Raw genomic sequence first — 23,845 nt, forward strand, 5'->3', positions numbered from 1 at the left:
AGAAATCCGCCTGCCTCTGCCTCCCAAGTGCTGGGATTAAAGGCATGCGCCACCACCGCCCGGCAGGACTTTGGAAATTCTGTTAGCAACATCTAGCATGGTTTATCCTCTGCTTATTTTTATTGTGAGCTTGCATGTCATGCTGTTACAGAGAATGGCAGTGACAGCAGCTGAAATTCACTGTTGTAACACAGCATGCTTGGACATGTAGTCATGGATGGTCCTATGATTTCTTTTTCTTTCTTCCCAGGTTCCCAGTCAGCTTCCGATAAACCTTCCCAGCGATCATCAGAAAGCACAAATTGTAGCCCTACCCGTAAAAGGTCTTCATCTGAGAGTACTTCTTCAACAGGTGAGTGCTATTTTTTTTACTAGATTTTCAGAATAGTTTCCTATCTGGAATTTGAGATTAACAAATCTGTAAAGCAAACAAAAGTGGCCTTGTCATTTCAGTATCACTGATAATGTCTATTGAAAAAATTCAATAGTTTTATTTTCAAGAAATTGAAATGAGAGGATACTGAAGCAATGGCTTAGCAGTTAAGAGCATGTACTCTCTTTGCAGAGGACCTGACCATAGAGATTTGACTCTATTGGCTTCTGTAGGGCTCTGCACATGTGCACGTACTCAGACTTAACACACACATTTTTTTTTAAACTGAAATGATGTAAAAGAGTGTATTCTGTAATAGTGTGGCTGGAAGCCCTTTAATAAATTTTTGTTGTTGGGTATGTTGTTACATGCCTATAATCTGAGCAGTTGGGAGATAGAAGTAGGATTAGGAATTCAAGGTCACCCATTAAATAGTTAAAGATAAATGTCCCATTAAGTATTTCAATTAAAAAATGCAAAGTGAGCTGGTAATCCCAGCACTGGAGAGAGTAAGGCAAGAAATACTGCCATGAGTTTGGGGCCAGTTTTGAAAGACCCTGTCTAAAATATACATGTGATAATAATTATAAGGTTCAAAAATCTTGATCAGTTCATAGAGTGCTTTTCTAGCATGCATGCACGAAACCCTGGTTTCTTTCTTCAACACAGCCCTATGTATATAGTACATGTCTAGGCTCTACTCTCAAAAGAATAATTAGAAAACATTGCTGGGAAATACATTTCATTGTTTAAAAGATAATTTTCTAAACCAGTCTATATGTGCAATGTGATCTTAGTAAAATTGATTTGAATGACAGGCTGATTCTAAAATATATTTCATTGTATTTTTAAAATGTAGATTGATAAGGATTTCATGAGTTGATTAACTCATTGGTCATATAAAGCTTTTGACTCATTGGTCATATAAAGCTTTTGTCCACACCATACAATGGCACATTTATTTAGTTGCATTGCTGTGTTTTTACATATTACTTGTGTGTCTGTGATTGCACATACGCATACATGTCATGTTGCATAAGACCCTGCATTCAATCACCAGTAATACACGCACGCACACACATACACAAAGTGGAAGAGGTATAAACCAGACGTAAAATACTAGAACAGTTTCATTCTTTTAGAAATAAAATTTGAAGACTTCCATATGGCTTAATGTAAAACATGACCTGAGGAGATGGCTCGGGTAGTAACGTACCTGCTCACAAGCACAAGGACCTGAGCTGGTGCCTCAGCACCCACACAAAGGCTATGTACAGCAAATGTGTCTGTGAGTCCAGTGCTAGAGGTATGGAGACAGGCCAATTTAGTCAAACTGATGAATTGTAGGTTTAGTTCAAGACTCTGTTTCAAAACAAAAAAAGGTGAAGATAGAGAAAGACAGCCAACATTGGGCTCTGGCCCCTCCAAGCATATACATATATATGTGTACCTGCATGCATATGTACATATACTACCTACACAAACATGTACATACAGCATCCATACCCTCAAAAAGACAGTATGATATATTAGTGCAGTCAGATCCTGGGCCTCTCCCCTCAGTCTGTCATCAGAGTCCTAACATGAGGTTTAGATTTACAAAGATGATAAGTAATATGCATTAAAAAAAAAAAAAAAAAACCAGTCCTGATGCTAGAGAAGTGGCTAGGTGGTTGAGAGCACTTACTCTTGCAGGGGACCTGGGATTCCTTTTTTTGGGGGTGGGGGGCTATTTTGGGTTTTTTTTTTGAGATGGTTTCTCTGTGTGGCCCTGACTGTCCTGGAACTCACTTTCTCTTTAATCTTTTTTTTTTTTTTAAAGATTTATTTATTTAATATATTTAAGCATACTGTAGTTGTCTTCAGATGCACCAGAAGAGGGAGTCAGACCTCATTACGGGTGGTTGTGAGCCACCATGTGGTTGCTCATGACCTTCCGAAGAGCAGTCGGTGCTCTTCCCCGCTGAGCCATCTCACCAGCCCCTCTTTAATCTTTTAAGATCACATTGCACAGACATAAAATAAAATAAATAAGCCTAAAGGAAAAATTTTAAGTTAAACATGGTCATGTACACCAACATTCAGTCAGCAGAGGTAGGCAAACTCTCTGAGTTTGAGGCCAGCTTGGTCTACATAGTGAGTTCCTGTCACAAACAAACAAAAAGTAAGAAAGAAATCATTCAGTCTCCAGGCTTCAGCAAGGTGTTGGTATTGGTAAAATTTTCCTGACAATAAATTTTCTTCTCTGGCTCTTTCAAGGGCCCTAGCCATTTCTATGAGGGAAAATTGTCTCAGTTTTCTGATAGCAAAGATAGCTAAACAGTAGGGCATAGGAGTTTGTTTGCCCTGTGTGATATTTTGAATGAGAACGGCCCCCATGGGCTCTTCTATTTGAATATTTGGTTCTACAGGTATTGGGACTACTTGGTGAGGGTTAGGAGATGTGGCCTGGAGTAGCTCTGTCACTAGAAATGGGCTTTCAGGTTTCCAAAGCTCACAGTGGGCTCAGTCTCTTTTGCTCTCTGCCTCCGTCTTTTGGATAAAATGTAAACTCTGAGCTAGTGTTCTAGTACAGTCTCTGCCTTCTGCTGTGCATCCCATTATAATGGTCATGGACTCACCCTCTAAAACTGTAATCAAGTCCTCTATTAAATGCTTTCTTTTATAAACTGCCTTAGTCATGTGTCTCTTCACAGTAATAGAATAGTCCAATCTATTGAGAGACAGTCCTTTAGTCCAATCACTTGAGAGACAGAAACAGCCAGAACTCTGGGAGACAGTGCCAGCCAGGCGTACATAGTAAAACTGTGTCTCTAGGAAAAGAAAAAGAGAATTTATTCCTGCCAGGATTATAACATATAATATGGTTTAATAAAACAGAAAGTCTAGAAATTGGGTCTTTGTGCTTGTATCGTAGATAACAGTGTATGTCTCCAAGGCTGATGATCTGAATTACAACAAATGAATAAAAATTTTAAAGAGTTTTAAAAGACCAAAAATAGAACTCATATATACTTCTTTAAAAACATCTTTATTAAGCCGGGCAGTGGTGACACATGCCTTTAACCCCAGCACTTGGGAGGCAGAGGCAGGCGGATTTCTGAGTTCGAGGCCAGCCTGGTCTACAGAGTAAGTTCCAGGATAGCCAGGGCTACACAGAGAAACCCTGTCTCAAAAAAAACAAAAACAAAAAAACAACAACAAAAAAAGAAAAACATTTTTATTATATTTATTCATTTATTAAGTTATTTGTGTGGCAAGGGCACAGGACAGAGGTCAAAGGACAATTTATAAGTCAGTAACATTTTTCCACCTTGTGGGTTCCAAGGATGGAACTCAGGTCATGGGACCTGGTAGCAAGTGCCTTTACCCACTGAGCTATGTGGATGACCCTGTACATTGCCTCTTGATTCATTTCTTGTTGGGGTGTTGTTTGTGGTTATGGATGGGTTGTTCAGCTGTCTGTTTTAAGACCCAAGGTTTTATTGTATCGTTGAGAATGATGGCCTAGAATCATTGTGTAGCTCAGCCTGGGATAGAAATTAAAGAAGTCCTGTTTCAACCTCAAAAGTAGGATTGCAGAGTGAGCTAACACTCCTGCCCTTTCTCAATGTATTCCTCACAAACAAGTCTTTTTAACTCCAATAACAGTTAGCTGGCTTTCTAAAGAGAGAGGACTATATTCCATGGAAAGTTTAACTTGAAATAGGGTTCTATGAAAATTTTAAAACCATAAAACATAAAAGAAAATGTTCTTGACCTTGGAATAGACAAAGATTTCCTTCCACCTCCCCCACCCCATCCCACCTCCTGTCAAGACAGATTTTCTCTGTATAGCCCTGCCTGTCCTAGAACTTGGGCTGTAGACCAGGATGGCCTTTAACTCACACCGGTCCGCCTGCCTCTGCCTCCCAAGTGCTGGGACTAATCCAAGGTGTGCTCCACTACCACTCAACCAAGATTTCTGAGCCAGGCGTGGAGACTAGGGTAAAAGGAGCACTTTGAATTTAATATCAACCTGGAGTACATAGAGAGGTCCAGTATTTTGCATAGCATTTTGACTTATGCGTATAATCCCAGCAGTGGGGTCTAGAGACAGTTTCATTTTGAAACCAGCCTTTAATACATTCGTAGTAGGGAGGGAGGGAGGAAGCGAAGAAATATTATTTTAGTGGGTCATGAATGTGATTCACACCTGAAGTTTCAATGCTTATGTAGGCCTATGCTCCCTGCTACTCTAGAGGCTGATACATGACTTGCCCATGTAAGACCTTAGGCTTAAGCCTAAGTAACTGGGGTCAAATAAGTAAAAGAATAACATTTTCACTAGTTTAAAAAAGAAACATTTTCTTTTTATTATTGGTTAAGACTGATATTCCTACCACTAGAGAGTATAACTACTATTTCTTAGCTAGCCTGGACTATGCATTGATATCCCACCCTATTCTATCCCCCTAAAAAAGAAGACAGATGAAAGGTTGGTGTGCTGATGCATGCCTGTAGTTCTGTCAGATGGAAGGTAGATGCAGGAGTTTAAAGCCAGCCTGGGCTACATGAGACCGTAAAAACAGGGAGCTGAATCTTAGGAAGAAGAGAGGGAGAGAGAGAGAAAAAGAGAGAGAGAGAGAGAGAGAGAGAGAGAGAGAGAGAGAGAGAGAGAGAGAAATAGAAAGATGGCAAAAAAGCATATGCTAGCCAAAGGAAGAATAGGGAGAGGAGAAAGTAAAAAGTACAAGCAAAGGTGGTTGACTGAGTCTAAGAAGAGGAAAGCAAGCTGGCCTTTGATCCCAGCACTCAGGAGGAAGAGACAGGTGAATGTCCATGAGTTTGGGCCCACCTGGGTTAAATAATAAGACTGTGTTTCATTTTAAAAGAAAAGAAAAAGATTTGCATATAAGCAAGGAAAATAGGGAAGAATGAGATAGTTCACTAAAATCACGTGCTATTAAGCCTTAAGACTTAATTTTTATGTAAGACCCTCACATGATAGAGACACTCTGACTTCTCCATACATGAGCTCTTGCACAGATACTTCACACAAAGTAAGTTAAATTTTATACCCCATGATTTTCTATTTTCATTCAATCAATCAATTTAATTTTTTTTTTTTCCAGATAGAATTTCTCTGAATAGCCTTGGCTGTCCCAAGCTGGCCACAAACTCAGAGATTTTCCTGCCTCTGCTTCCTGAGTGCTGGGATTAAAGACATGAGCCACCAAAGCAACCTGGCTAATCAATTTAAAAAAAAAAAAAAAAAAAAAAGATATAGAGGGACCCAATGGATGACTCAGCAGTTAAGAGCACTTGTTGTCTTAGAGAGGACCTTAATTCCTTTCCCATTATCCACTGAGTTGTTTACAGCCTGACTCCAGTGGTAGGAATACAATCTCTGTCTTTTAGCCCAGGAAGGAATTTCATGTATTTGGTACACTTAAATACATGCAGGGCTTGGAAAGCTGGCTTGGTGGCTAAGAGCACTTGTTCTTGTAGAGATCCCAACACTTCTTGCTCTTGGAGAGGACCCCAGTTCACAGGATACACGTGATGGTTGACAACATGCATAAATCCATTTCCAGGCCTCTTCTGACCTCCACAGGCATCAAGTATGTACATGGTATGACATGGAGATAAAACATATAAAAGTGAATTAACATAAAAAATAAAGACAAAATACAGGAACAACTGAGAGGGAAAACTTATACACATAAACTCAAAGTTTAAAATTGCAGAATTGTTAATTTTTTAAATTACTTGTATATATATTTATAGTGTATGCATGTGTGTGTAGAGGTCAGAGGACAGCTCACTGGGGTCTATTTTCTCCTTTCATCATGTGGGTTCTGGAACTAGAACTCAGGTTCTCAAGCTTAGCTGCAAGTGTCTGTATACACTGACCTGTCTTGCTGAAGTGAAATTATAAATTTTTTCAAGTATTGGGAGGCCATTTCTGGGAACAGAGAAGGGTTAGAAGTTTGACAAAACATGTACCTTTTGGAACTAGATGGTCATTTGGTAGGAGGAACATATATGTAACTACAGCTATAATAGGGGCTAATAAATTTACTCCCTGTATTAGTCAGGGTTCTCTCGAGGAGCAGAACTCATTTAATGGGGGGGGGGGGACACATACACATATACATATATCTTATATACATATGATTTACTAGAATGGCTTACAGGATACACTTTCATTAGACAAGAATTGAGAATGAAAGAGGTTTGTGGGAGGAGAATTATTTATCAGTACTGATCAGGATATGGCTTTGTTGTTGATGTCAGTTTTGGTTCTGCAAAATAATTCCAAGAAGTCCTTATTGATTTAGGGGTACTGTTGGTCTCAGATGGTACTTTCGCTCCATGATGAGTCTTTACTCTCATTAGTAATTACCCTTATGGCACTTGGGGCAGTGATTATCCTTCCTAGGTCCAAAATGACTGCAGATTTAGCATAGTGACTTCTTTCTGCCTTCAGCTTTGAAGAGATGAGATAGGCTAGACAAACAGTTCCTTTACTGATTAACCTGCCTATATGCAGAATTAATTGGGTAATCCAAAGGAAAAGACAGACAAAAAGAAGGCAGAAAGGCTTAAGACAGATTCCAAGTGCCTGTTTCAGAAATACAACCAAATAATAAGACTTTGTTCTCCAGTTTTCCATTATATGAAATTTTAGAGACACAAACATCCATATGGAGAGAAACAAGCAGTGGGTACTCATTGACCTGCTCCCGTGATCACTGGAAATGGTTTTGTTTTTCTGTGTTGGGCAGTAGGGAAGGTGTTTTTGTGCACTTGTGCACGCATATAAGCCATGTTCAGAGGACAACTTTCAGAAACTAGTTCTTACCCTGGGTCTTGGGGCTAGGGTCAGAGACTAGCCTCTAACAGCCTTAAAGAGCTAATCTCTCCCACCCATCCTCAGTAAGCCACTTAAAGACACAATAGTGAAAGCTAAAAGCAGGAAAGGGAGGTTTGTTCAATATGGCCACATTGTCACATAGGAAAGAGAAAGTGAGATCCACTCCCATACCTTGTTCATTTTAAGGATTTTTAACACCAAATTATTGGGAATCTTAGCAAATTCTGATATGATAAATTATTCTACAATTCCTAGTACTTAATAGGGAAATATCTGGAATTGGGCTGGAGATATAGATAGCACAGTGGTTAAAAGCACTTATTTTTCCAAAGGCCTGAGTTCTGTTCCTAGCATTCAGTACCGTCCTCTGGCCTCAGAGAGCATCTGTACCCCTGTGATGTAGACACACAAACACTCATACATAAAAGTAAAATAAATTCTAAACAAAAAGCCACCTCATGCGATTTTTTTTCCTCCAATGTTTGTTTTTGAACAGGGACTCCTGTAGTCCAGACTGGACTCCTCAAAGTTAGTTACTTAAATATCTGCTCTCTGGCCTTACCCCTCTCCCACTTACTAGGTTTGTTTCCTAAACTTAGAGAAATTAGTTCTCTATTTCCACTGTGGGCCCTAGGATTGACCCTAAGCTTATCAGCAAATACTTTTTAATCTGATGAACCATTTCAAGTCTATCCCAAATCATCTGGCACTAATTTTAATATTTTTGGACAGAGTTTTACTATAGCTGGCTGTTCTGGTCCCCATTATATAGCTCAGGCTCACTCGAAACCTGTGGCAATTTTTCTGGGTCAGGCTCCTGCATTCTAAGGTTACAGTTAGAAGCCACCATGCATGTCAGCTAATATCCCAGTTTTAAAACATGTAAATAAATTCACTGATTAAAAAGCTATGACCTGTGGATATTAATAGTAGTCCATGAGTTTAGGGACTGTCTTAGTTTTTTTCCTGTGATTAAAAATGCCCTGCCAGAAGAAACTTACGGGAACTTCAAGGTACAGTCCTTTTTGGTGGGGAAGTCAAGGCAGCAGGAGCCTAAGCAGTTGTTGATATGGTGTCCACAATCAGGAAATGGAGAGAGAGAAATACAAGCTGCTTCTGTTTCATTTCTCAGTACGTAACAGTATAGGATCCTGTTTAGAAAAGATATGCCACTCACGGGGGTGGGGGGTGTCTTTCCTAATTAACTAAACCAAGTTTGGATTGAAGAGATGACGCAACAAGTAAGCAGAAGCTGCTTGAACCAGAACCTGAGTTCAGACCCCAAAGTCCACATCAAAGTGGAGGAAGTGTTGAAGACAGAAAGTTGTCCTTTGATCGCCGTGCATGCACTGTTCCATATACACATGCACATTATCCACACAAAATAAAACAAAAGTTCTTTTAAAAAGATAATCTCCTACAGGCATGTTCAGAATCCCACCAGAACATCACCCCTTCTCAGCTTGACACCCAAATATATCCACTTTTAAGTTATAACTTCCATCCCTTGTCCATACACTCTCAGGATGTAAAATGTAGTCAGTCCAACTTTTGAAATCTCCGTCCCTAGAAAAGTCCTTAGTCTTGGAGCTAGAGAAATGATTTAGTGGTTTACCACATTTAATGTTTTTAAAAAGGATATGTGTTTAGTCCCAATTAAAAATAATAAGATGGCTATCTTGTGAGAAACCCCAAGATTAACATCCTTCCTCCTTCCTCTCGCTTCCCACAAAAATGTAAGTTTGGATCAACGTGAGCATATAAACAAACAAAAACCACAAGATAGTATATGACTTAATTCTAGGACCTAGGAGCCTAAGGGAGGAGGATAACCTTATATAGTGAATTCCAGGCCAGCCTGGAAACAGTATAACACCCTATTTAAAAACACTAGAGAAGGAAGGGACAGAACCCATCTTACTCAGGATTTAGCTGAGTGGTAAACAACTTGCTTCAAATGGGCAAGTCTCTGAATTTGATCCCCAGTGCTCAGAAAGAAAGACAAGTTTGAATCTTTATCCAGTCTCTGTCTAGCCTTAGGTACTTATCTTTTGTCAATATAGAAAGCTAGGTATGGTATGGTACACACTTTTAATTGCAGCACGTGGGGACATTGACATGAAGATTAGGATTTAAGATAATCCACTAATAGAGTACTTCAAACATGGTAGACTTCAGGCCATCCTGAGCTCCAGAAAACCCATCTTAACAAAGTAAATAAGGGTTGGAAGATAGGTTGGTCGTTAGAGCTCTGCTGTTCACCAGCTTTAGCAGTCATGACTCTCTCTCCTGGCTTCCATGAGCAACTGTATGAACATGTAATACACATATGCATAAGTCAAAATAAAGATTTAATAAAGTTAAAAGCTGGGGTTTTTTACCTATAATCCTAGCATTCAAGAGGTAGAGGCAAGGAAGATTAGTCATTAGTTAGTTCAAAACCAGCCTGGTTTGCATTGTGAATTCTAAGCCAGCAGAGGCTTCAAAGCACAACCTTGTCTCAAAAGGCTGAGAAGCAAACATAAAGAGACAAAATAATTTAGATTACGAAGTGATCAAATTTTTGTCTGTGTGCTGTGTTGTCTCTTTTAGTGAATGGAATTCCTTCCAGAAGTCCCAGATTGGTTGCTTCTATGGATGATTCTGTAGACAGTCTGTTGCAGCGGATAGTACAACACGATGAGCAAGAGTCTGTGGAGAAAAATGGTGATGCTTCCATTACAACTGTGTCTGCACCACCTTCTTCCAGTCCAGGCCATAGCTACAGCAAGGAGCGAACCCTAGGTAAATCAGACAGCCTTCTAGTGCCTGCAGTCCCAAGTGACTCTTGTAATAATGTCCCACTTCTTTCTGAAAAGTTAGCAAGTAGGTGTTCCCCTCATCATATCAAGAGAAGTGTAGTTGAAGCTATGCAGCGCCAAGCTCGGAAAATGTGCAATTATGACAAAATCTTGGCCACCAAGAAAAACCTGGACCATGTTAATAAAATTTTAAAAGCCAAAAAACTTCAAAGGCAGGCCAGGACAGGAAACAATTTTGTGAAACGCAGACCAGGTCGACCTCGGAAATGTCCCCTCCAAGCAGTGGTATCAATGCAAGCATTCCAGGCTGCCCAGTTTGTCAACCCAGAATTGAATGAAGGCGAAGAAGTGTCCCTGCATCTAAGTCCAGACACAGTTACCGATGTGATCGAGGCTGTGGTTCAGAGTGTGAACCTTAATTCAGAACATAAGAAGGGGTTGAAGAGGAAAAATTGGCTGTTAGAAGAACAGACTAGGAAAAAGCAGAAGACAGTACCAGAGGAAGAAGAACAAGAAAACAATAAAAGGTAATATCTTTCTTAAAATATTATGATCTGAATAACAGCAGTTAACTTCTTTATTTTATGACTTATTTTTTCTTGTGTGTGTGCATGCATGCTATGGCAGGTGTAGGGTAACCCCAGGGACAACCCATGGGCCTCTCCCAGCTTGTGGGTCCCAGGCATCAAACTCAGGTCATTGGGCTCGGCAGCCAGCATCTTTACTGGTGACCTATCTCCCTAACTAGCCTGAGTGTCTACAAATGTAGTTTATATAGTCAAGTCTTAAAACCTGCCTTTTACTATGGACAATGGTTTGCGTGAGGTACTTGGGCACACCAGTGATTCCAGACTGAAGGAGAATGATCTAGAGTAAGGTCAATCTAAGCTGTACTAACATTGTACTAACATTGTATTATGTGGCCTAGCACCCTAGGCCATATAATATAGTTAGACCCTTTCTTAAACATAAGGTGGCCAAAAAAAAAAAAAAAAAAAAAAAAAAAAAAAAAAAAAAAACCCACTTATACATATAGAAGGTAGAAGGGCTTAAAGATTCAAAATACAAAACTCACCTTTAGGAAATGAATTTAAATGTTGTGATACACAGCCAAAACAAAACAAAAAAAAAAAACAAAAACAAAAACAAAAAACCTTTTGCCTCCTAACCCCCTAAAACCTGATATCCTGCTTTATGTTTTGTGATTTTTGGCTACTCTAAGTACTGCTTATTAATGAAATCATATAGTTTTGTCCATTTGTGACTGGTTTATTTCACTGAATATGGTATCCTCAAAGGGAGTTGCTATAGAGCCTCCATAAAGACTCTTGGGTCTGTTTCCTTTTCTAGGTCCTGACTTTTCCACTCATTTTCTTTTGTATAATGCCAGAACCTAAAATATGTTTTCCCTAGTACAGTCCACTCCTCTGACTCTGCCTTTCTTTTGGCATGTGGCTGCTGTTTAAACGTTGGGTATAACTCAAAAAGGCATGGCTTTCTTTCTTCCTCTTCTCCATCTCTTCCCTCCGGGCAGATGTGGAGATGTGGAGATATCTCCCCTGCAAGTTTTCTTTTTTCTTTTTAACATTTTTATAATTTTTTCTTTAGTCAGTTATTGTGACACAGTCTTTTAATCCCAGCACTCAGGAGGTAGAAACAAGAGGATCTCTAAGTTTAAGGCCAGGCTGGTAGATAGAGCCAGTGCCAGGGAAGCTAGGACTATAGAGGGAGACCATTGTCTCAAGAATAATACATTGATTAGTTGTTGAGATTTGGTCTTTGACTGTGTAGTGTAATACGAACTGCGGGCCCTCAAAACATGGTTGCCCCCAAGTTATTTCCGATTGGTAAATAAAGATGCCAACATCCAGTACCTGGGCAGAAGAGACATAGTCTAGTTTTAGCGTTTCCAGGCTGGGTGGGTGGGTGGGTGGGGTACCATGGGGGCGGTGCAGATAAGGAGGAAGAGAAAGTTGCCATGGGTTAGGAGTTAAGAAAACATGGCTCTGAGGGCTGGCCAATTGGAATTAAGAGCAGCCCAGATGAAACATAGTAAATAATAACTCGGGGTTGTAGATAAAAAAGAGATTTTAATAACATAAAGGGTAGATATTTGCCCAGCTCTTGTGTAAGGCATTTTGTAAATATAAAGGTTGTGTATGTGTCTTTTATCCATGGAGTAAATAGTCAAAGTTGGGGTAGAAACCCTGGATTGGGGTTAGAAATTCTACAATAATAAATAAATCTTAAAAAAAAAAAAAAAAACCAAAAAGACAAAAACACTGTTTAAAAAAAACAAAACAAAGGGCAGGAGAGATGGCTCAGAGGTTAAGAGCACTGACTACTCTTCCAGAGGTCCTGAGTTCAATTCCCAGGAACCATATGGTGGCTCACAACCATCTATAGTGAGCTATGATGCCCTCTTCTGGTTTGTCTGAAGACAGTGACTGTGTACTCACATAAATAAAATAAATAAATCTATAAAAAAATATTTAAATTAGATGTATGCATTTCATATGTGAGTGTTTTACCTGCTTATATGTATGTGCCACTACATGCAGGCTTGGTATCCTTGGAGGTCAGACAAGTTCCCCTAGAATTGGAGTTAAAGCTGGTTGGTTATAAACCACTATTTGTCTGCAAGAAATTGAATCTCTCTGAGAACAAGTGCTCTAACCACTGAGCCATCTCTCCATCCCAAAATGTAATTCATGGTTGTTGGTTTTTTTGTTGCTGTTGTTGTATATGGGTATTTTGTCTGAATGTATGTGTATGCACCACATGCATGCCTGATGCTCATGGAGGCCAGAAAATGTCAGATCTCATGGGGCTGGGACTAAAGACAGTTGTAAACTTCCATGTAAGTTATGGGAATCAGATCTGGGACCTCTGGAAAAATAGCCAGAGCTCTTAATTTCTGAGCTGTCTGTTTCTCCAGCCCCTGAAAAAATTGTCTGATACTTATAAAGTCTGTTTTATTTTCCAAGAGATTTAAAGGTAATATGAAGGGCAGTAGGGGGTGGGGGTGGGGGGTGGGGGGGAAGTGTGTGCGCGCACGTAGAAGCCATAAGAAGGCATCAGATTACTTGGACTTGGAGTTACAGATAGTAGTAAGCTACCATATGGATGCTATTGCTGGGAAGTTGAACCTGTGCCCTCTGGAAGAGCAGCAAGTGTTCTTCCCTCAATGAACCATGTTTCCACCCCCTAAGTCTTTTATTTTATGGAATCTCAAAAACAGCAACCGTAAGAGAAAACATTGTTATTCTGGGTTGTAACTTTGGATTTCTGTATACCAAAAAACATCCTGACAAGTAAAACATAACTCCACTATGGTAGGGTATATTTAGAAGACATGCTGTTCATAATTTACAGAATATATAAAGAAAGAAAACAGGTGGATGGATGTAATCTCACACTCATGATGTAGACAGGAGGATCTCTGGTTGTTGTTGTTGAATTACCTGTGTGGCTATGTACATATGAATGTAGGTACCCACAGAGGCCAGAAGAGAATCTCAGATACCTTTGGCTGAACTTAGAAGCCGTTGTGAGTTGCTATACATGGTACTGAGAACTGAACTCAGGTCGTCTTAAAGAGCTGTTTGAGCTCTAAACTGCTGAGCCATTTTTACAACTCGGTATGAAGCCGGGCAGTGGTGGTGCTCACCTTTAATGCCAGCACTTGGGAGGGAGAGGAAGGTAGATTTCTGAGTTCAAAGCCAGCCTGGTCTACAGAGTGAGTTCCAGGACAGCGAGGGCTACACAGAGAAACCCTGTCTTAAGAAACAGTAACAAAAAACAAACAAACAAAAACAAACAACCAGGTATGAGAATTATTGCAATTTGTAATGAAAGTTCAGGCAGAATTACAAAGCAAGACTGCATCTTAAAGCAAAAAAAAAAAAAAAAAAAAAAAAAAAAAAAAAATACAACCTAAGGAACAAGACATGGCTATGTTCAAAAGTTTGAGATGAGCCTCACCTGTATAGTAAGTTCAGAGTCAGCCTGCAGTACATGAGAGAAATACCCACACTCTGGGCCTGTAGTTGAGTTGAAGAAGGGTTTACCTAACATGGATTTGATCTCTAGCACCACATAAAACTGGCACGATGATGGATTCTTGTAAATTCCAGCTCTAGAAAGGTGGATGCAGGAAGATCCAGAATTCTAGATCATCCTTGGATGTGTAGCAAATTCAAAGCCAGTGTGGTCTGAGAAAATTAAAAGCAAGCAAGCAAACAAACAACAACAACAACAACAAAACCCAAAGTTAGAAGAGACGTATTTCAATGATAGAGCTCTTCAGTATCATGCTACAGACCCTGTGTTCAATCCCCAGGCCCCCTTCACTCCAGAATGAAACAGATCTCAAACCTTGATGTCCTCACAGATTATAGTCACCATATTACTTACAATTGGATGTTGGAGCAGGACTGGAATCAGTTTGGCTCTACATGAGGAAGAAAAGATAGCAATCCAAACCAGAGTGTTAGGGCCTGAGCAGGAACAGAGAAGCACTTCTGTAGAGAGATCTTCTTGGGGTAATATGTCAAAGACCACCAAGATTATTTAAAATATCCATCCTGGGGCTGGAGCAAGCGGGCCAGAGTGGGCCAGAAAACAAAGATCCATCCTGGAGCTCACAGCTAACTTAAAGACATTCTGGATACAGGTACTTGGCTTCTGTGGTTTGTCTTTGTAGGTAGGGTGGTCTCACTGCATTGTTTGATTTGACTTTGACCTTGCTTTCATAGTATTGACGAGCCTTGAATTCACCATCCTTTCTTCTGTCTTAGCCTCTAGCATCTGTTTTCCTTTCCTTTCTTTTTATTGCTTTTGTTTTTTCCTGGAGTTGTTTCAGGTTTTTTTTTTTTAGTTTGAAATGATGGGTATTCACACATGCTAAATACCTACTCTTCTTCTTCTGAGTTACATCCCTCACTCTGACATGTTCATAGCTAACAAACTCCAAACATGATTTGATGTATATGTTCCATGAGCAACACTTGAAATATTACTACTATGAAAAATTCATATATATAACATGATAATCAGAAAACATTTGTTTTGTTTTAAGATTTATTCATTTATTTATTTATGTATATGAGTACACTGTAGCTGTACTGATGGTTGCGAGCCACCATGTGGTTGCTGAGATTTGAACTCAGGACCTTCGGAAGAGCAGTCAGTGCTCTTAACTGCTGAGCCATCTCTCCAGTCCCAAAACATTTGTTTTTTGAGGCAGAAGAATGAAATGTAATCTCAGACATAGGAATGAAAACATTTGGATTGTAAGGATAGCAGTTAAAAAAACTATCTTCTAACATAGTGAGATAGATCCTATATATGCACAATTTAACATTTGAAATAAATGTATAGTAATAGGCTTAAGAAGGAAATTATTATATTAATAGATGAAGGAACATCATTTGACAAAATATAAGTTGTATTCACAACTTTTAAAAGGGGGGGGGTTAAGTACCTGTTACTCAGGCTCTGGGGGATCCAGTGTTTATGCATAGACAGACAGACACATTATTTAAAAATAAAATACTTTTAATGAAAAATCAATGTGGCTGCCTGCAGCCACTCATATGAATGAGTCGTCAGGAATGGGAGTCAGGGCCTGAAAATTAAGGGTACCGGAAATCCGGGAAGGGCTTGAAAAAATTAGACCAACACATCGTGTGCTTTCAGTCCGCCATCATTCATTGAAGTTCTGTGTTACAAGCAAACAGGTAAATAGGTAAAGCAAAACCCCTCCCCCAAGTTCGTCAGCAACTTGGCCTAATCAGCAGCTTCATCTTCAGTCTCTGGAGGGACTTCCAGCATAACTTGAACTTGGAGAGAGGCATGGCAATTAGCAGGAGGTGGGCAGAGAGGCCTGACTATCTGTGGCAAGGTGGGGTCTGATAGAATCAGCCCTCTGCTGTAGGAGGGTCACAAATCAACTCTACAGCAAAACTGGAAATGGGAAACCAACCCTGTAATCTCAGCACTGACACAGGTACCATTCTGAGTTCTGGGCCAGACTTTGCCTCAAAAAAAAAAAGTCTAATAATACGGACTAAGGATATGGCTCTTAGGTTCAAGACCTGAGTTCAGATCCCACAAGACCCACATAAATGCTGGATAGACATGAAAGCCCACCTGTATTTCCAGCCACAGAAGGTGGAGGGAGACACGGGATCCTCAGAGCTAGCTGGCGAGCTGTTTTCACCATTTCATAGTCTTCTGGGTTTGATTGAGAGTTTATCAAATAAGGTAGAAAAGCAATTGAAGATGATTCCTCATATCTACCTCCAGACCACTTATTTGCACATACACACACTCCCATACTCATGCATTTACACATACACCACACACAAATGCATGAAAAGTGGTGAGGAGCTAGAGAGAGAATTCAGCAGTTACACAACTCAGACTTGGTTGGTGGTTGGAAAACTAAATACTCTTTAGATGTCATAGCTTTCCAATGGGCTATATAGATTTGGGAAACTATCCATCTAAATCCCAAAGATATCTTATAAAAATAGAAAAGTGTGGCTTGGTTGGTAGGATATTCCTATAATCCCAGACTTCAAGAGGCGGAGGCAAGAGTATTGCCATGCGTTCCAGGTTACCTTGGACTATAGAGTGACACCCTGTTTCACATGAATGAATGACCCATTCTATAATCAACATGGCAGTGAGCATACATTCCAAAACATTTGAGATAAAATTTTTGATCAGTACCTATAAAGGATTTCTGAAACTCAAGAAGAAAAAGAAAACACAGTTAGGGAATTGACCAAGGAATTGTATAGACATTTTCTCAGAGAGAATATAAAAATATATACTCAGCATGAATAATAAAACCACAAAGAAGCACTAATACTCTATAGCCATTATAATTCATATTAGATACATTGATTTGGGATAGAGGATGGAAAAATATTGGAGAATATGGAGATAGCCTAGCTGTCTACTCAAAGTAATAGACTGGCCTTACATACCAGTGTGGATAACTAGACAACGGCAAGCACCAGAGTGTTACTGGAGATGAGTGATAGTGTTACATGTAATGACTTACTATTTAGCCTTAAACAATAATACTTTTTAAAAACCCTTTCTGTTGTATGTTATGCACATGAGCTTATCCTGTCAGAGCAGTCTCAGGTCCTAGGGCAATTTTGTGTAGTCAGTTCTCTTTCTGGAGATCAAACTCAGGTGTCAGGCTTGCATAGCTGGTGCTTTACCTACTGAGCCATCTTGCTGTAGTGGTTCCAATATGTTTGACCCAGGGAATGGCACTATTGGGAGGTGTGGTCTGATTGGAGGAAGTATGTCAATGAGACCCTCCTCTTAACCACATTCTTCCTGCCTTTGGAACAAGAGATAGAACTCTAAGCTCTTCCAGCACCATGCCTGCCTAGACACTGCCATGTTTCCCACCACTTCAGTGGGACTGACCCACTGAAGTGTAAGCCAGCCTCAATTAAACGCTGTCTGTTACAGGAGTTGCTGTGGTCATGGTGTTTCTTCACAGCATTAAAACCCTAACTAAGACACTGACCCTAGGTAAACTTTTAAAAAGATGAAATGCAAGTGAAATAAACCAAATGAAATAAGCCAAGTGCATCACATGTAGCACTTGTGTTATAGATGTACCCTTTATGACTGGGCTTCATAACTCTTTATTTTGACCAGTTGTGGTTTTCTGTAATGGTCTTTGTTGCAAAGAGAGCTTTTCTTGATGGCAGGTGAGAGTTAGACTTAGTGGGTATATGAAGTAGAAACCTAAGTGTTGGATGGTGTTTTCCTGGGACAAACACGTGAATGTTTTCCTAAAGTGGACACAGGTGAGAGACTTAGACAGACTTTGAAGGAAGCAGACATAGGGAAAAAGGATGTTCTGCTGAAACAAGCTTATAAAAGGACACATGATGAAGGATTCTTTGTTTAACAACACACATGTTTTGGTCTGCCTTACACTGTGTACTTGAGCTCCATTTGTCGGGACTTCATTGAGAGAAGTGCATTGTAAAACTTTTGGCGGTGGGCTGGAGAGATGGTTCAGTGGTTAAGAGCACTGACTGCTCTTTCAGAGGTCCTGAGTTTGATTCCCAGCAACCACATGGAGGCTCACAACTGTAATGGATGCCTTCTTCTGGTGTGTCTGAAGACAGCTACAGTGTATTTATATACATAAAATAAATCTTAAAAAAAAAAACATTTTGTGGTGTGCTACAGTTTCTTGCCTCATCTGTGGACTCAGGCTTATTGACAGTTGATGACAGGCAAGAGAGTATAAAAAGGGCTTGGTGGACAGTGATGGAGGCTGAGCTAGGCTTGCTTATGGAGCTCACTGTGTAATGCTCCTTGGTCTCGAGTCTTCACTGATCTTTGCTTCACTGTGACAGGCACAGCGACAGCTTTTACTGGTGTTCCTCTTGGCCCTGGTCCCTCCTGCTGTCTCTGCTAGGTAGCATCACTGCTCATTGCTGATTTGTGTTTGCTATCCTGATTCTGTGGTGTTTGAGATTGGATCGAGCTGTCGCTAAAAACCTGCTAACTGAACTTTCGATTTCTAGACAGCACAGATGGGAGGTGTCCAAAGAACCTTTCTAAGCAGGTCCACTTTACCCATATCCTTTCTTTTCCACTACCTTTGGTGGGTGGTGGGCTGTAAGGGAGGTTAAAGTGTTTAAGAACCATTATTAAATATATGTTTTGAAAAAAAGTTACAGGTATTGGGTAGTTAAAGAAAGCAGCAGTTGTAGGATTTCCTCCAAGAACCTTACTTAATTAGCCCCGGATAATTGGCTAATCATCCAGTGATGGACATGATTTCCTGGATCTTATAGGGTCTCATTAGAGAGCTGTTGGTTACCACCAAGATAAGTTACAGTTGTGCTAGACTGGGCGGTGGCGTGATTCACGGCATCAGAGCTGGTAGATTGCTCCCTTCCTTTGGAAGCTTGCATGGTTGTCTGATCCCCTCATGGGAAGAGGAAGGGAGGAAGGGGGATACATAATGTGAAAGAAGAGTACAGAATTGCTTTAACTTTAAAGCAATTTTTTTTATGTTAATAAGACTTTTATTTTAAAGATCTTCCAAATAAAAAAAATGTCAACGCATCAAAAGTAAAAGACCTAAAGTCTTGTCTGTTTCAGTGAACCTTCTATGAATTAGAGAGTAGCTATGGAGCTTCACATTGTGTTTTACACTTTTTTTTATTATTTTTTTTTATTTTTTGAGAGGGGTGGAGGAGTAGTAACCCTGGCTATCCTGGAACTCACTTTGTAGATCAGACTGGTCTCGAACTCACTTTCACCTACCTCTGCCTCCCAAGTGCTAGGATTAAAGGTATGCACCACCAGTGCTCAGTGGATTTTCCACTTTCACTATCAAGTATATTTTTATGTACTTGTCCACCATCACTCCCCCAAAACACTAAAACTAGAAAAGCAGTTAAGTTTATATCTTCTTTCATAACTCAAGTATCCATGACCTCTCCCACCCTTCCTCCTCCCTAGTATTTACCAATTTTCTCCTCTCAATATTGAAACTGCCTGCAGGTTCAGGAACTGGGGTTCTCTCAGAGAAGGGAACAAAGGACCTGAAATAGAGGGTTTGAAATGCAAAGAGAAATCCCGAAGTCAAGTTGAAATAGCCCAATCAAGACTTCAGTTTACTTAGGATAAGCCAGGGTTTTTATAGTCACAGAGAAACCAAAACCAAATCTCTAGATTACATGATATTTGCATACTGCAAAAAAGGTTCAGGGCCAAAGTCCCCAGGTTCGGAAGATCTTCAGGCGGTGGGCGTACTCAAGCCGTGGGCATGCTCAGGCTGCTGCTTCAAAGACGAACCTACAGTCAACAGAGAGCATCTGTCTTAGCTCCCCAGGTGGTAGCCTCCAAGCAGAGACTGCCAGAAGTCCAATGGCTGAGGGGATGGGGGAGGTAACACAATATGGTTTGGGCTTTTTTTGTTTTTATTTTGTTTTTGTGGTTTTTTTTTTTTTTTTGAGACAGGGTTTCTCTGTATATCCCTGGCTGTCCTGGAACTCACTCTGTAGACCAGAACTCAAAAATAGGCCTGCCTCTGCCTCCCAAGTGCTGGGATTATAGGTGTGTGGCACCACCGCCCCGTTCCTCTCAATATGTTATACTGTAGCATATGTACATTTGTATACATATACACTTATAACACAGTCTGTAGTCTATGATGTTAATATTGTATATTCTAATAACATGCAATTTTTAAAACACTGTAATTACACTTTTCTTTAAAACTTAGTAGTATACCATTTTATATATGTACCAGGTTTTCATTATCCATCCATTTGTTATCAGACAACTTTGGAAAGAGCAGCAGTAAGCATGGAGTATCTCTATGGAGTTATCATAGAGAAGGGAGCTTCAGTTGGGGAAGTGCCTCCATGAGATCCAGCTGTGGGACATTTTCTCAATTGCCTCTTGTGGGTGGTGCCATCCCTGGGCTGGAGGTCTTAGGTTCTATAAGAGAGTAGGCTGAGCAAGCCAGGAGAAGCAAGCCAGCAAGGAACATCTCTCCATGGCCTCTGCATCAGCTCCTGCTTCCTGACCTGCTTGAGTTCCAGTCCTGACTTCCTCTGGTGATCAACAGCAAGGTGGAAGTAAGCTGAATAAACCCTTTCCTCCCCAACTTGCTTGTTGGTCATGATGTTGTACAGGAATAGAAACCCTGACTACTACAGATACTAAGTGTTCCAAGTCTTAAATTAAGGTCTTTGATAAATTTTGAATAGATTTTTATGCCTGGTGAAAGACAACAGTCTAATTTTATTCTGTATCAGTACATAACTCTTTTTGCCTGCATCATTTATTGAATATGTTGTATTTTTCCCAGTGTATGTTTTTACATACGTGGGTATAGCTTTGTCCTTATGCTTCTCAATCCTCTGTTTTATTCCATTGGTCTACCTGGAAGCACCAGGCTCTTTATCTCTATAGTGTAATTTGAGGACTGCTATCAACATGCCTTCAAAAGTGTTCTTCCTAGCAGTATTTTGGCTATTTGTGGTCTTTTTTGGTTCCATATGAATTCATGTATTGTTTTTTCCTAACTTGTGAAATGTGACACCAAATTTTGATCAGATATTTATTTAAACCTGTAAATTAATTTTGGTAAGATAACCATTTTCCTAATATTCTGCCAATTCCAGAGCATAAAGGTCTTCCCATTATCTTACGTCTTTCATTTCCTTTTTCAGTATCTTAAATTTTTCATTTTAGAGCTCTATCTTAGTGGGTTATCATTTCTGTGATGGAGCACCATGACCTTTCAACTGGAGAAGGGAAGTTTATTTGGCTTATATTTCCACATTGTAGTCTATCATTGAATAAAGTCAGGAGATGAAGTCTGTTTCAAATATTCAAAAAGGAGATAGATTAATTTCTAATCAACCTCACATATGCTAGGAAGACCGGAGGTTCAGGTCCATTTAACAGTTCTTCATCAAAAGCAACAAGGCCAAGAACTGAAGTAGGGCAGAACCTGGAGGACAGGTGTTGATGCAGAGGCCATGCATGGCTACTGATTACTGCCTTGCTCAACCTGCTTTCTTATAGAACCCAGGACCACCAGCTCATAGGTAGCACCAGTCAGAATGGCCTCCCTCCCACATCAGTCACTAATTAAGAAAATGCCCTCCAGGCTTGGCTATACTCTGATCCGATGGAGGCATTTTTGGTTGGTTGAGTCTTTTGGGTTTTGGTTTGTTTTTTCAAGGCAGGGCTTCTCTGTGTAACTGTCCTGAAACTTGCTCTGTAGACCAGGCTAGCCTTGAACTCACAGAGATCCACCTGTCCCTACATCCTGAGATCTGGGATTAAAGCTATGCTCTGTAACCACCAAGGTCTTTCTAACTTTTCTTTTCTCTCATATATCACAACAGACCACAGTTTCGTATCCCACCCGCCCTCCAGTCCTCTCCTCTACCTCCCCTCTTGCCAAGATCAACTTCTCTGTTTCCCTTTAAAACAAAAAGCAAACAGAGGAACAAAAACAGAGCTGGTCTTTATCTGGTTTTGATTTCAAAATAATATTTTATTCATAGAATGGATTTGATAGGGTTCTTTCTATTTTGTAGAACACATTAATAATTGGCATACAGTCTCCTTTGGAAGTTTGATAGAATGTAATAGTGAGTCTGGTCTTGGCTTTTCTTCAGGTGGAGGGAGGCTTGTGATTCCAGTTCTATGTCGGTACTTGTAATGAGTTTCTTTAAGTTACTTGTCTGCACTGAATTGTAGTGGAAATGCATTTAGAAATTCTTTTCTTTCTTCTCATTACCCAGCTTTTTAGCTTATAAATTTTATTTATGTACTTATTATACAGTATCTCGATATGTAGCCCTTGCTATTCTTTAACTCACTCTGTAGCCCAGGCTAGCCTTGAACTCACAGAGATTGCCTTACCTCTCTCCCAAGTGGTGGGATTAAAGGCATGTGCCACTATGCGTGGCCAGGTGATAAATTTTCATAGTAATTTCTAATAACCTTCTTTATTTCATTGGAGTTTTTGTAATGACATTCTTTTGACTACCTGTCTGTCAGATTAGTTAAGGATTTGTTAATCTTAGTCTTATTTTTAAATAAACCAGCTCTTTGGCTGATTTTTAATCTGTATCATTAATTTCTTCTCTTACCTTTATTATTTTTCACTGTCTATTCTGTTTAGGATTCGCTACTTGTTTTTTAAGCCTCTTGAATTACATCATCAAGTTGTTTGATAGCTCAAAAAAATATTTTATTTTATATAGGTATTTTGACTGCATATATATATATGGTACCCCGGTAGAGGCCAGAGAGTGATGGTTATCAGATTCCCTCAGACTAGAGTTATAAATGATTGTAATCTGCCATGTGGGTGCTGGCACTTGAACCTGAATCTTCTGCAAGAACAGCCAGTGATCTTATATTCTAGACTATGTCTCCAGCCCCCTCTCAGATTTTTAAATATGAGCACATAATTGATATGCACGTTTCAGGACTGCCTTGGCTGCATGACAGAATAAGTTGTGTTTTATTACAATTTGTCTCTAGGAAATTTTTAATTTCCTCTGGTTTCTTGACCTGTTGTTTATTCATACAAATGTGTTGTTGTTCAGTCTTCAAATATCTTTATAGTTTCTGCAGTTGGTCTTAATGTTGGTTCCTATTTTATCATGTGGTCTCATAGTACACAAGGAATTACTTGTCTCAGTAGTTTTGTATTTGGTGAGATTTGACTTGTATCCTATGACGTGGTTGGTTTTGGAAGAGGCTCCATGTACAGCTAAGAGATTATATATTCCCTATCTGGTGGGTGGTATATTCTCTATATATCTGTAAGCCTGCCAGTAGGTCTCAACCAGTGGATCTTGACCTATTTTTGGTTGCACATCAAGTATTTATCATATTGTGATTCTTATTTGTAGCAAAAGTACTAAAGTTAACAACAAATTGATTTTATGGCTTGGGGTCACCACACCAGAAAGAATTGTATTAAAGAGCTGCGGGCGCAGCATTGGAAACATTGAAAACCACTGATGTTTAGTGTGTTTAGTGCTGATGTTCCTTTACTTATTTTTATTTTGGAAAATTTAAACATGAGAGCACAGTATTGAAGTCCCACACTATTATTGTATCAGGACCTAGGTGGTCTTTTATGTTTTCAGTGTTTTATGAACTTAGGGGCTACCATATTTATCACTTAAATGTTTTTTTTTTAACTCTCTTGTTTTGTTTGTTTTTTGTTTTTTGTTTTTTTAAGACCGTGTTTCTCTGTGTAGCCCTGGC

At 39.7% G+C, this 23,845-nt stretch overlaps 1 protein-coding gene across 4 annotated transcripts in view; it reads left to right on the forward strand.

The window, feature by feature from the left end:
- The window catches only part of Ash1l (ASH1 like histone lysine methyltransferase), a 126,688-nt gene that overhangs the window by 47,152 nt on the left and 55,691 nt on the right, over positions 1 to 23,845 (forward strand). For all 4 annotated transcript variants that reach the window (XM_031374437.1, XM_031374435.1, XM_031374436.1 and 1 more), the window contains 2 exons: positions 251 to 352; positions 9,825 to 10,560. In XM_031374437.1, the coding sequence (XP_031230297.1) occupies positions 251 to 352; positions 9,825 to 10,560 (838 nt within the window). The remainder of the gene's footprint in view (positions 1 to 250; positions 353 to 9,824; positions 10,561 to 23,845) is intronic.

The sequence above is a fragment of the Mastomys coucha genome, unplaced genomic scaffold, assembly GCF_008632895.1.
Source record: "Mastomys coucha isolate ucsf_1 unplaced genomic scaffold, UCSF_Mcou_1 pScaffold16, whole genome shotgun sequence".
In the NCBI taxonomy this organism is placed as follows: Eukaryota; Metazoa; Chordata; class Mammalia; order Rodentia; family Muridae; genus Mastomys; species Mastomys coucha.